At 34.7% G+C, this 14,294-nt stretch overlaps 1 protein-coding gene across 4 annotated transcripts in view; it reads left to right on the plus strand.

Moving 5' to 3' along the window:
* Window positions 1-14,294, plus strand: part of COL28A1 (collagen type XXVIII alpha 1 chain) — a 589,571-nt gene that overhangs the window by 415,285 nt on the left and 159,992 nt on the right. For all 4 annotated transcript variants that reach the window (XM_055137085.1, XM_055137093.1, XM_055137081.1 and 1 more), the window contains exons 4-8: window positions 1,611-1,631; window positions 3,761-3,817; window positions 5,298-5,351; window positions 7,567-7,608; window positions 11,348-11,374. In XM_055137085.1, coding sequence (XP_054993060.1) covers window positions 1,611-1,631; window positions 3,761-3,817; window positions 5,298-5,351; window positions 7,567-7,608; window positions 11,348-11,374 — 201 coding nt within the window. The remainder of the gene's footprint in view (window positions 1-1,610; window positions 1,632-3,760; window positions 3,818-5,297; window positions 5,352-7,566; window positions 7,609-11,347; window positions 11,375-14,294) is intronic.

The following is a 14,294-nucleotide window of genomic DNA, read 5'->3' on the forward strand; positions in this document are numbered from 1 at the left end:
GATTTGTTTGTTTGTTCAGATGGAAGTTTTGTGAACAAGCCTTAAAGGCATAAGCTGCCTTCCAAACACTCCCCAAATTCTAAGGGCCTTTCATAGAAAAGATTGCATATTTTCATTTCCTGACCACCACTGTTTAGTAGGCAGAACTTGACTTGTGATCAGATTATTTTTAAAATACCTTATCTAATCTAATTCTATTATATTCTTATATTTTTTATTTGAAATTATTTTGTAGTAGACTTTCAAAATAAGTGAACTAGGTAAAAAGTAAAAAATTCTGCTTAAAGTGAGTCATTACACGATATTTTATAGATATATATAAACTCATGAAATTCACCAAGATGCAGAACATTTCTGTGATCTCCATAAAGTTTCCTCATGCCTCTTTGCAATATATCTTTATTTGTCTCTGAATTGCTGATCTGACTGGACACTCTACACATTCTCTAGAATTTGACACAGAGAAATCCATAGATTAGGTGATACTTTTGCTGTTAGGTTTCTTATTCCCAGGTTTGGTATTTTGTCTGTGTCATTTTTCATGTCAGTTCCTTAAACCATTAGAGTCACTTGAATCATTTAGCTGTCTTCTGTCTAAATGATTAATTTCTATGGAAATAGAGTGAAATAAGTGTGAAGAAATTTGGAGTCTACAATAAGTTATAACACTGACTTACCAATAAATTTCTCACAATTGCCTTCATTTTTGATATCCTGGAATCAAATTTTTTTCATTTCTATTTTCAGTTTTTATATGTAAATCACCCAGAAGGTGTCATAATTTACATATATGACACATAATTTCTATCTTAAGAAAACAATAATTCTCTCTGGAAACCAGCTTAACTTCTCAGTGTTTGACTTCAGACTTTCAGTGCGTTTGCCAGATGAGCGGAAGTAGAGTAGTAGTACCCAGATATTGGACAAAAACCTAACCATGAATTACTAGAAAATGACTTATTTAGAATGATTTAAAAATTATTTTTGCAAATTTATTTTTTATAAATAGGTAAGAGGTAGCTCTGATATTGTTCAGGTCACTCAGCCCAAATATGTGACCTTGGACAAATGCCTTCACTTTGGACAAAAGTTTCCTTATGGCCAAGTGAGAAGTCCATCCTATCTAGCTTCTGGCACTCATTACTATTTCATAAAATTATAGCAATAACATTTATGTTTTAATGCCCAAAATTTATATGTATGTGCATAGAGATATAAAAAGAAGCAAAAGTACACAATCAATATTCAAAGTCTTTGTAAATAAAAGCAAGAAATATCTTATTATAACCAATGAAGTTTTTAGTCAAATTATGGGACTATACAGCTAATAAAGGGGAGGGGCAGATAAAAATTTAGAGGGCAATAAAAAATTTTCTTATAGAACACAATACTTTTTATTATTAGAGCCCATCTCATCTCTTATTATTATATAGCTTGGAGTGTTCCTTGGGTGGTTAGCTGTTAGACTTTATTGCTTTTACAAGGTTAAAAAGTCTGAATTGCCTTTCTTCTTGGAAATTGCATATCCCATAGGGAATAATTAAGACTAATAAGAAGCTGGAAGCAGAGCCATGAATTGAATTAATGTTTCATTCTTTTTTCCCTCCTAGGATATCTTATTTGAAATGAAGGTAAGCACCACATGCTTTGATTACTATGAATTACTCTAAAAGCTCACATTATCCAATCAAGATTATTATTCACACTAGCAGATAAGGTGACTAAATAAAAATGCCTAATTGTTTTACAAATGAACTCCTCTATTTCAAGACACTTTAATGCTGATTTCTTTCCCATTCAGCACATTTGCTTCAGGATGGAAAAATTAAGAAATGGGGGAGATATTTAACACAATTCTAGAGAGCAACTTTAAAAATGAACAAAAAAATAACAAAGCTGCATTTTTAAAAATTACTTTGATATGCTTCCTTTATTCTAAGCAAGTCTCTAGCACCAGCTAGTCCAAGGGGGTTCTTTACTTTGGGAGATGTGTCACGTAGTAGGTAAGATACAGAGATCCGTCTTTTTGCCTGCAGATTGACTATACTCCTTGAACCAAACCAAGTTTCAAAAGGAAGTTGGTCAATGTTGTTTGAATAATACTTAGCATAATCAAAGCTATCAACTTGCTAAGCTCTCTTCTGTGATTCTCAATGTGAAGGATCTGTACAACTGAACATTGTTTGATAAACTGCTTATAAACATTCAAGAAATTTACTCATTATTACAATAAAAATAATAAATGATAGCAAAATCTTGCTCAGAATCATGTTGCATTGAATTATGCATGGTCAGCTAGAGATAGGTATACCATTATTTTATGCGCCATAAGAAAGGAAAACATTTTGCCCATTAAACTGTGATACAGTGCTTTTAAAGAAGCACTGCTATGCTTAAGTTTATATTGTAGAAAGAGTCACGAATCACGAATCACGAAATCCCGTTAATCACCGATTTCTCGGTCGGATTCAGTAACATCTCATTTCGTCCTTTCCCTGAGATCTTAGAAGTCCATCTCGACTCGGCCCTCCTAACTATGTTGCACTGGGGGCTATTCAGGGTCAGGGGAATGAGATCCAGCTTGTTACTGGATTTTGCATATGAATATACCATGGGAAGCTTGCAAGGCTGTCCCATGTGGGCAGGAAACTCTCAGAAGATTTCCAGTTTCTCCCAAAGGGAGAAGCAGGCTACATGATATCACGTGGCTGCAATGTGGCCGCTTGCTTCTGAGAGCTTGCTTTTAAGTCTCTCTCTGGATGTTGGCCGTTGATGGAATTACACACACCTGGGTTCCTCTGCCAGTACCTTCATGCATGAGGCCTGTTCGAATGTGTGGGGAGGGGCCTCCAGCATGGCTGTAGCTAGGTTCCGGTGGTCTTTGCCGCCAGGAGCTCTACTCGGGGTGGGGAGGGAAGCTGGAGCCCATCCCCTATAGAAAGAGTATTTTAGATATAATAAAGTATAGATTTTTAAAATCCTATATCACTTTTGTGCATAAATACAATAGTATCTATACCATTCTGTTTATTTATATCTTATTTATAGATATAAGTAAACAGAATTATTTCTAAAACTTTGCAGAGTCTAAATCTTCTGAGTCATTTGTGTCAGAGTCATCTATGCCTTGATTTTCCACACAATACTGGTCTCTGAGCCACCAAAAACATTTATGATACAGCATTTTTAAGAGTATCTCAGTAACTAGAATCTTTCTTTTCTGATGTTTTCTTTATTCTATTGCATTCTGTAAGTTTTGAGGTGCAAGTGCAATAAAATAACTTCATTGTGACTGGCCTAATACATAAAGGACTCACTATGATTTCATAGAGGTTAGATGAAGAAATGCCTCTTAGAATTGATTAAAATATGGCATAAGTCAAAAGTTCTCTTTTGCTGTATTTGATATATGTGTATTATTGCAGTGCTATGTGTTGTATAGGAGAAACAGTAAAATATCAAAAGTCTACTGAAAATATGAATTTTTTCCTTTGACTACATTTTATACATTTATTTTGATAGCACGTATATTTCATTTAACCTTGATAACATTTTATAATATTTTATTATCTGGTTTTTATTAATGTTATTTAGTATTTTATTAGTTCTCTGTTTTCTTAGCAGGATATAATAGAACAAAATCTACATAAAGTTGTAAGCTGGCATTTCTTCCAGAAAGTGTTCCATTTTGTTATGTACTGAATAAGACTTAAGGTGCTATGTTTGACTGTGTTAATACTATATTTTACTCTTGATTCAGTGTGAACGCAAGATTTGTGAGTGTGAAAAGGGAGATCCAGGTGACCCAGGACTTCCGGTGAGTGTACTTCTGCTTTGACCTTAGAGTCAGCCCAGGAAATCCTAGCAATGTCGAAGTTACTAACACTTGGAAACACTAGGTCAATTTTGTGCTATTGGAAAGCAATTGTGTGCAGATAGCAGCAAAATGAAAGTGCTATTTCTTTTATTTATTCCTAAAGGGATACAATCTGTCCTTAGAAATAAGCCTGGGATTTTACTGACCTGAGCTGAGTGCAGATTTGGTTTAAAATGATGACGTTGTTCCCACAAAGGATATTCAGTATTACTTGTGATGTCCCAGCTGGGGCCAGAACTTCTCAGCACAGGAGTGAAAAAATAGAAAAAGAAATCATACAAATCCTTAGGGCTTTGGGGAAAGTTTTATCCTATCCCATCTAGAAACAAGTGACACAGACCTCTCAGAACTTAACTGTCTTCACATGTATCCAAGAGCAACACAGTGTGTGGTCTTGTGCACAGGAAGGTGATCAGGAAACTTTGGGGATTAGAGTGAATTTACGAGATGGAAGTAATCACTTGGCAACCAAAGGTAAGTGCCAGGATGTTCTAATATGATTCAATAGTTGTTATGATCAATCCAGCAGAAAACGTCCTTTATATTTTGGCCAAACCAAATAATATCTGTTAATGGTGCTGTTTTTATTGGGAAAGTATTTGAAATGACACCACAATGACTAGACATATGAAACATTGTTCTAACCCTTATCATCAGACACATCTATCCTACTCCTTCAGTATTGTATTGACTTATGTGATGTCAAACTTTAGAGATCAGAAGTGCAGGGGAGATATTTCACCTCCCGACTTAAATAAGATAATGTGGCAGCCAGTAGAAACTGATTTTAAGCAAAACAATGATTTAGCTTTTTCTTTCTGTTAAACCCTTAGACTATTCTAATAACGCCAAGAGATTGCTGTTGAGGGGTGGGGGAAAGTTTACTTGGGATACTCAATTATGACTTAGAATGAAAAGAGAGAATACTTAAAATTGTTGAGCTAATTAGACAATTGTAGTCACTAAAATTGTTAAATATTACTATAACAGATTTTAATAGAGATAGCCGTAGAATATGTTATTTAGCATTTGAGTGACACCTATATCAGTTTTCAGAAAACGGAGCTTAATGATAGGTTGTGAATAAAAAAACCTGTTTCGTTTTGAAATAGGATTGGATAAAACCCAGGGTATCATATTTACATTTGTGAGGTATTCACTCAACTCCTGAGCCCCATACCCTACCCTCTTTTTCCAATTTTTTTTAGATTATGAGAAATAAAGAGGGAGAAGTAATATTTTCTTTTAAGTAGATACAGAGAATCTCCCTGTTCACGACATTACCATCTCCCTTATATGTAGTATGTAGTTAGGTACATTTTCCCTACAATCTTCCCTTATCTTATTGAATAAAATGATTGACAAGAAACTATTATAAAATGAAGTAACTAATGGAATGCCTTTTTCTCTTCACCTTCAGGGTACTCATGGAAACCCAGGTATCAAAGGTGACCGAGGACCAAAAGGAAACCCGGTAAATGAATAAACAGCTTTTATTTAAACCAATGTATTTCTTTCCAGATTAATTAAAAAACAAATATTAAGGAATTGTAGATTATGTCCATGGCAAAACCTAATAATTTATGCAAAGAATAAGATGTTTCTGGATTATGTGATCTATATAAGCTTTCATTTACAAGTTCTGTATAACAAATGTACAACCATTTTCATCAGTAGTTTTAGGAAATCTAGACAAGTTAAATAATAGAAAATTTCACCTACATGATACCACAAATCAATTAGTATAATTAGTAGATGGAATCAGTTCCATGAATTACTGATTTGTATGAGATTAATACCTGCACATTTATTTTTAATGGATCTACTTATGAATAAAATACTGGTAACTTTGTGAGTGACTACACTTTATGGACACTTCAATAGTAACAGAAAAAACATTAAATTGTTTTTCAATTCCAGACCTCCTTCCTAATCTTTTCTTTGCAGACCTCTCAAAAAATCTTAGATTAATTTTTGAACTTCCAATTAAAATAAACATTAGAATATTGTTTCAAGTTCAAGAGAAATTAAAGAAACCACAGGTGAAATATGAGAATATTTAACAAAAAATTTAAGGCAGACTTCTGCATGGTGATAATAATTAAATCAGATAAAGACATACACAAAAAGTTTGTATAAAATATATAGGACTTTGGGTTAAATTTCTATAGTCAATAATGACCTCATAATGTAGTTGAGAAAATATCAAGTCTCCAATTATCAAATTATCAGAGATCACAAACAGAATTTTAAAGGAAAGGAACCCAACAAATATATAGAATAACATTATATCTCACTAGATAATGAAATTTAAGTAGAGGCAAGTCACACTTTCATAAAAATTATTGATTTTTGTTTTGAGACATTGTAATCTGGAATTATTTTGTTGTTATTTTGGGGGTCACACCAAGCAGTGCTCAGGACTTACTCCTGTTTTGCATTCAGAGATTATTTCTAGTGGGGCTTGGGGTACCAAAAGGGGTGCTGGGGATAGAATCCAACTCAGCAGTGTGCAAGGCAAGCTTTCTACCCACCGTCCTATCACTCCAGCCCCTGTGGTCTATAATTTTTTTCTGTGTTTTTTGGGTCACACCCGGTGATGCACAGGGGTCACTCCTGGCTCTGCACTCAGGAATTACCCTGGACGGTGCTCAGGGGACCATATGGGATGCTGGGAATCAAATCTGGGTCGGCCACATGCAAGGCATACACCCTATCCGCTGTGCTATCACTCTAGCCCCCTAGATTTTTTTTAAAGGGAGATAAATGGAACAATTTCGTAGTTCACACAATTCTTTTCCTGTTAAAAATTTAAACATATTCATTTTCTGATAGTTGTAAAAGCAACAATATTAAAATCATAATTTAGTGATAATAACTAGAGATAGAAATTTTGTGGTGAAAATTGCTTGCTCTTCATTTTGCCATGGTAACCTGGACATAAACCTTTTGGAAAGCAATTGAACAATATTTAAAAGCACCAAACTCCATTTCTGGGACTATTTTTAGGGAGTTGTAAAAATATGGTAGATGCATGAATGCTATTATGTAAAATGCCTGCTTATCTAAGAAATAGAATGCAAAGAATCTTTGGGTTCTTTTCACACACACACATACACATACACTCATGTGCACACACACAGAAGCAAAGCAAAACCTTGTACTTGAGTGCTCAACTTGTATGTGATATGAATTGATGCCACCATATCTTCTAGTCTTGTTAAATGTCTGTTATAAGTTTGTATTCATATTTCATTTATTTGGATTATAATTTTGTGTCACACAATATATTTTCCTATGTCTTGCTGAATCAAGCAATCCCTCTTGAAGACATTTTGGAAAACATTCCAAAGTCCATTGGATAAAAGCCAAAGTGGTTGGCTCCCAGCGCATGCAATTTGAGAACAAGAAACTTATTGTTAAACTAGGATGCAATAGTTGGCATAAGCTGTGAAAATGTACCTGGAATCTTCACTCTAGACGTCTGGATTTACTCCAAAGGGCAAATGCTATCTGAGTCACTCTTTTCTTCTCTAGATTGCATTGCAAAATGTCAATTAAAAAAGCCAAAGATTTTGTCTCCATCGGTCACCTTATAATCTGAGATTTCTGAATAATACAATTTATTGAGTTATCACTAGTCATTCTGCAGGGCTGTGGAATTTTGACTGCTCTTTTGTTTGTCACAGGGTGATGCTCAGAAAGGGGAGCCTGGAGAAAAAGGCCCGGGGGTATGTACACAACTGGGATGCCTTTCCTCGAAAGTAACTGCAAGATGCTTATATTCATTTTGATCCTTGTAATGTAAGCCCAATGTGATTTACATTACATGTGTGCTATTGATGGCTAAGATAGTCTATTGCACAGATTAGGATCATGGACATGATCCAGAAGGGCCTTATAATATGGTCGAGAAAATATCAAGATCTAATTATGGGGGGGGCAATATCTCTGGTTAACAGGAGTGATGATGAGACTAGGGTAGCCAACCACATAACATTTCTTCATCATGTGACAGAAAGACATTACAGGGTTAAGGTGCTTGCCCTATATGTAGCTAAGCCCTGGTTTAGTCCTCAGCACTGCATGGTTGATTCCTTAACAAGAACTGGGAGCAGTTCCCCAATTCCCTATTAATATAGTTAATATTTGTGAAATACTCATATAAGGAAGGTATTTTGTTTTATTTATGTTTTATTTTTTAAAATAGAGAATAAGAAAATTTGGGTAGCATAAATTATATAAACTGTTTTTACAAAGCCAACTCTACAAAGAAAATATCATACTAGTTTATTTAATATACTTTGAAGTTTCTAAAGGTTTATGAGATATAATTATTGTAAATTATTTAATTTTTGCTTCCTAGAAAATTACAGTAGTGTAATAAATAGCAGAGAAGTATAAATAGAGTAAGAAGGAGATCAAGTTTACATTTCTCCTTTCTGCTCATCCCCTTACTCTGCTAGACCTGGATATTTCAAAATGGTTCACTTGGTGTTTTCAATCAACCTCAAAAAATATGTCAAAAATCAGTCTGATATAACATTTAATAATTCCAATATAAACTCACCCAAAATGTGTACCATTTTTTCAGGAAACATTAACTATCATCTACATACAGAACACAGAATTAAGGAGATTTAAGATAAAGCACTAATATCTTTAAAAGTTTGCTAATTTAAATAAAAAATAAGATATTCAAAACAGTTATGAAGAAGAATGTTAAAATGTTGTAAAACTGGCATGCACAAGTATTTTAGACATTCAGAGGGGATGGGCGCTATCATAGACACTTCCATGGGATGGCCTCTGAGGAGAGTACAGGATTGCTCTCGGTGGAAGGAAGAGGGGGCTGGAAGGAGACAGGTATTCCACATAGGGTGTGAGCAAAGGCAGTGTGTGGAAAAAGTAAGATATGATGCCTGAAGAGGACTATACTATCCACTTTAAGGTCTGATTTCTTAGCAAAGCAACTCTAGATTTAGAGTTTTGTTCTTTGATGCCCAACCCTTGAGATAATAGAGACACATGTACCAAGGGCTACTTGGGAGATTAATCTGACACAGCTTTAAAAGAGAGAACAAGCCTGGAGAGATAATACACAGGTGAAGGCACTGGCTTTGCCTGTAGTTAGTTGACTCTGGTTTGATCCTGGATACTGCTTATGGTTCCTGGAACATTGCCAGTAGCGATCCCTGAGCACAGAGCCAGGAATAAGCCCTGAGCACTGCTGGGCATGCCCTCCTCCCCCCAAGTAAAGTAAACAACAGCAGGCACAAGTAGAATAAAGGAGCACTTTAAAGAAAGTTTGATGCCTATATCCACTTTGAGAGGTAGGAGGAATGTTCACTAGAGTTGTTCTGGCCAAAATCAAGCTACTAGCTATTGGGGCCCACTGAGCACTTGATGTGTGCTCTAAGAGAAATGCACTAAGAGAAATGCAGACCAATTTTTTGCAATTTAATTTTTGAAGATGATACAAAACCTCTCAGTAAGAAGTTTTATATTGATTCCATGTAAAAATAAGTCTTTTTGATTTGTTAAGATAAATATGAGTCTTTGGATTCAATACTTGCCACCTAAATAAAATTACTTCATTTGTTCATTTTTCGCTTTCTTAATATGTCATACCATTTAAAATATTCATGTGGATCAAACGAGTTGCTCTGTTTTTTTATATAACACTGGGATACGGTGATGATAAAGGAAAGAGAACATTGTGAGAACTCTGAAAGAGTAGACTGAAAGGATAGGATAAATCATATGGAATATGCATTGAGCACTTATTGTGCCTGTGGCCCATTTCATGGTTTTGAGGATGCAGGAGTGAATAAGAAAGACACTTTCTGTATCATATGTTATTGTAATTGCAGAGACAACAAATAGGCAGACAAATAAATGAGAATTTCAGTCAATGATTAGTGCTTTGAAAATGTTAAACAATGTCACCAAGATGTTCTAGGGATAAAGATAAGGAGCTTCAAAGACTTTGCGGTGGGAACTGTGTAGGGAGAAAACTGGAAGAACTTGAAGACTAATGTTGAATAAGACTGGTGGGTGATAGATAGGCTGTAAATGTTGGCAGGCACAAAATCATAATTATTCCAGATTAGGAGCATTGATTTCAAACTCTATACATAAACTATAATATTATGTGAGCATACATATATATCAAATATTATTATAGGTTATGTGAATATAATATATATGTATAGATGCAGCAGGAAATTGTTAAAAACATTTTTTTTTGCAAATCTGGGAGTATTCTCACACTTACTACAATGCCAGGGACCACACTTGACAATGTAGGGAAGGTCCATGTATAAACACAGGGTTTCACGTATGCAAGGCAAGTGCCCTAGCTACTGTTTTATCTCTCTGACCCTAGTTAGTTTTTTAGTACAAAACATGAATTATTTTAATAGACCATCAATTTAGTATTTATAAATAACTATTTCTGAAATGGGTTACATTGTAGTGTAACAAACTTCTTCATTTGTTCTATTTTTGTCCTCTACTGTTCAGCAATTTCTTATTTGGAATAAAGTGCTATTTCCTTTTTACCTTTTGTAAAAATGTCATATATACAACACAGTTTTGTAGTCTGACTCACAAATAAGCCTTACCAGCTTATTTGTTCCATTATTTTCTCCAGCTCATTTAAAATATCTTACATTTCTATTTTCATATTTAAAAAATATAGTTGTACAGAATAGAACTAAAATTCTATTTCAAAAAAAGGCTCTTTGTCTCTTAGAGTTGGTAATTTCCCAGTCCATTTAATATTCAGTATTGTGTTCGTTGAAGAGTTTACAGGCAGTTACACAATGGAGAAGGCTGTGCAGGATTCCTGGGAATGTTACAGAGGACGAGCTGAAGCACTGGTCCCTTATTTAGCTTGAGATAAAATATAGTAACTTAAAGGTCACTGTCTCACTAGGGTTGATAAAGGAACCATTCATTTCCTTGATGCCCTATATTCTAGACTGAATTTGAAAAAAGGACCATAATGGATATAAATATTTACGTACATTTTAAAGGCCATTATCGTAGTTCATTTCAAAAGCCAATTTTTCTAAGTGTCTTTGTGAAATGTTCTCTATAAAAATGTGTAGTTTGCAGCAATCGAACATTCTGAAAGGGCCATTAGAGGCTATCTTTTCTATGATGAATTTTAGTATATACTTGCTCCTTTAGCTTTGGCTCAAAGGGTGAGAAGTTGCGTTTGAAAAAAACCTGACAGAAATTGAGTACAGAATGCAATAAATGAAAAAATAGGATTTTTCCTTCTCCTGTGTAAGTACATATTCTTTAAGCAAGAAGAAATGTAAAATTTGTTACATTTATATGGTCATATTTTCTAGGGTTCTGTAGATTTGTTTTTATTGTACTTTGTATCAATTAAATACGTTTAAATCTTCCTCTTATGACTTCAAATGTCATATTTTCTTCTCTTTTTTCTTTAATTAGGGAAATCCTGGGTTCAAGGGTGAAAAGGTAAGTGAAAAGGTAGCAATAAATAGACAAAAATTTGAGAGTAAAAACTAAAAACAAGTGTTTCATGCTGTTGACTTTATCATCATCATTTTTTATGTCTTAATTCCTTAAGTTTACTCTTAATAGCTGCCAACATAAAATAGAAATAAATATATAAAATATGAGAGTGTGTTGTAAGAAATGGAAGGTGACTTAAAGATTTTTGAAATTAGAATCCAGATTCTCTCAGCTCTATAAACCTCAGTTTAACAGCCAAGCAGCACAGATTTCCATACTAAAATTTTCTGTATACAAACATATGCAGTAACACTGTGATTAGATTGCTGTCTTGGTGCTTAGATCCCTAAAACCACCAGAAACTGATTCGTCTCATAGGGGGAAAGAGAGTTTACCCTGTTTAAGCAGTGAAGAATCAGTGACTCCTGTCAGCCAGGCATCTGGGTGGAGCTTGCAGGGGAGTAAATTTAATAAACAAAAATATGGTAGCACTGTAGCACTGTCATCCCATTGTTGTTCATAGATTTTCTTGAGCAGGCACCAGTAAGTCTCCAATGTGAGACTTGTTGTTACTGTTTTTGGCATATTGAATTTGCCATGGTAGCTTGCCATGTGGATGGGATACTCTCAGTAGCTTGCTGGGCTCTCCGAGAGGGATGGAGGAATGGATGGAACCCTGGTCAGTCTTGTGCAAGGAAAACACACCCTACCCGGTGTGCTATTGTTCCAGTACAAAAATATAGTAGCAGTCAGTAAATTATTTGCAAATGATAAGTGTGGAAAACTGAACTGATTCAAAAGGAATTAATGAGCTGTGATGGGGTTTAGGAACCTTCAAAGGTGTTCAATGGTCATTGACAAATCTAAGATACAGCTTTGCCTATTACCACAATCCCTATCTGAAATCACACCACACCCATAGCTATTCTCCATTTACGTACTTGTGGTATAGCCATCAATTAATGGCCTGTGCTTCACAGAGCTTTGTACTGTGTCTCTTGTACTCTTTCCACTATTGGAGACAAGACTGTGCAGGGTCAGAGATCTATGTCCTTTCTACTAGATCTTGCTTGGAAACAAACTGCAGAACCCTGCAAAATGGACCAGGCCTTCTTCAAAGGTGTACACAAAACTTCCTTATGTCCATCTTCTTTCTTTAGGCCTGAGGGGAAATCCAAAGGGAGCTGTTTGTTGGGGAAGGAGAGGGACTGAAAGGAAAATTATTTGTGTTGCTTGGGATACCTTCCTTTTCATGTACCAGCTGCTGCTTTTGCTGAGGAACAAGCTAAACTTTAGAGGTGAAGTGGAAGTTAGGCTATTGTCTGAGAGAGAGGCCTGTATTCAAGGCTTATATTCAATCTGTGCCAAATCCGAAGATTTTTTATTTTAAATTCAGTTAATAGCGTTATTGTTGTTTAGAAAGTAAGCTAGAACATCAGTAGTTTATTGGCTTGATTTTTAACTTTCAACTCTTTGGATACTGGTGTGTTGGCCTCTGTTTGCTTTCTTATCCTAGGTCATGTAAATATTTGGGGTGAATCTATATAGAGCCAAATAAATATGTCTTTAAACATGAAAATGTTAGGAAGAGTATAAGAAATATCATAATTCAGTACTTTGTGATAAGAATGAGTAACTCAACCTCTTGAGGTATTTTTTTTTTAATCTGTATAGAACTGGATTATTTCAGGTCTCTAAAGTATAGGATGGTTGGAGAATCATATGGAATATTGGTTATGACATTGTGTTGTGAACTGTTTGTTAGTCTATAAATATGTAGCATATCATGAAGTGCAGGGAACAAAATAATATGTTAATGTAAAATTGTTCTACAAGTTGCTGAAAAATGTCACTCCTGCATATCCATGACTTATTTAGGTGAACTATTAACACTGTATATTTATTAAATACATATATATGTACTTTCATGTACATGTGTAATATATATTATATACATATATTATGTTATATAAATTATATACATAACATACATATATTACACATGTATATTATATATATTTGAGAGAGAACGAGAGAGAGAGAGAAAGTTAACCTACAGGGTAATTACAGATTCACTGGATGAGTTCTTATTTGGAATAAAATAAGCTGTAGAAAAGAGTGATAGAACCACAGACATTCAAACAAAATTTTAACCAGATCTGCATCATGAGAAGTCAAAGGCTGGGAATAGAGCAGATCTTTCCATAGATTTCTCAAATATACCTTTGCTAGAATTCTATAATTGTGGCTATTTTACAGGATTAATATGCCACTAAAAAGTAAAATGCCATTGCTGAGGCAAACAACATGAATACAGTATTTGTATTGATGAAAATCTACCCCTCAAACAAATGGTATTCCTCCACCCTATAGCTAACAATTTTTTCCTGACAAATGGAATGTGAATTCTGACTGAAAGAATTTTGAATATATTTATGGTACGTCTCTGTTTTATATTTTGGTGGTTGACTCATTTTATTCCCATACAACATTATTTAATTAATTGCTCTCTAATAGATTCTTCAAGAGTCATTTTCCACTCGTACTCAGAAACAAATGTTCAACTTGTTCTAAGTGAAAGCTCAGCTTTTCCTGGTTAGTCTGATTCACAATATGATGTGGCAAGAGAACAGATTGCTTTTGAACAGAGGCATAGCTAATTCTAAGAATTTACTACCCCCTCTTTCCTTCTTTTGAAGCCAGCAGTAAATACCCCCATGCAGTAGGCAGAAGTATCAGTTCAGAGGAAAGCAGCTTGTCAACTATGGTAGCCTGCCTTGCACAGCTTTGGGTGAATGACGAAGAACATGGCCTTGGGAGTCCTACAGATTTGAACTTGTAGTCACAGGCAGACGAATCTCTATGGGCTATAGTTTCCTTTTCTCTCTAATGACATATGTCTTGAAAAGCTGTTGTGGAAATT

This window comes from Sorex araneus, chromosome 1 (assembly GCF_027595985.1).
Source record: "Sorex araneus isolate mSorAra2 chromosome 1, mSorAra2.pri, whole genome shotgun sequence".
Taxonomy (NCBI): Eukaryota; Metazoa; Chordata; class Mammalia; order Eulipotyphla; family Soricidae; genus Sorex; species Sorex araneus.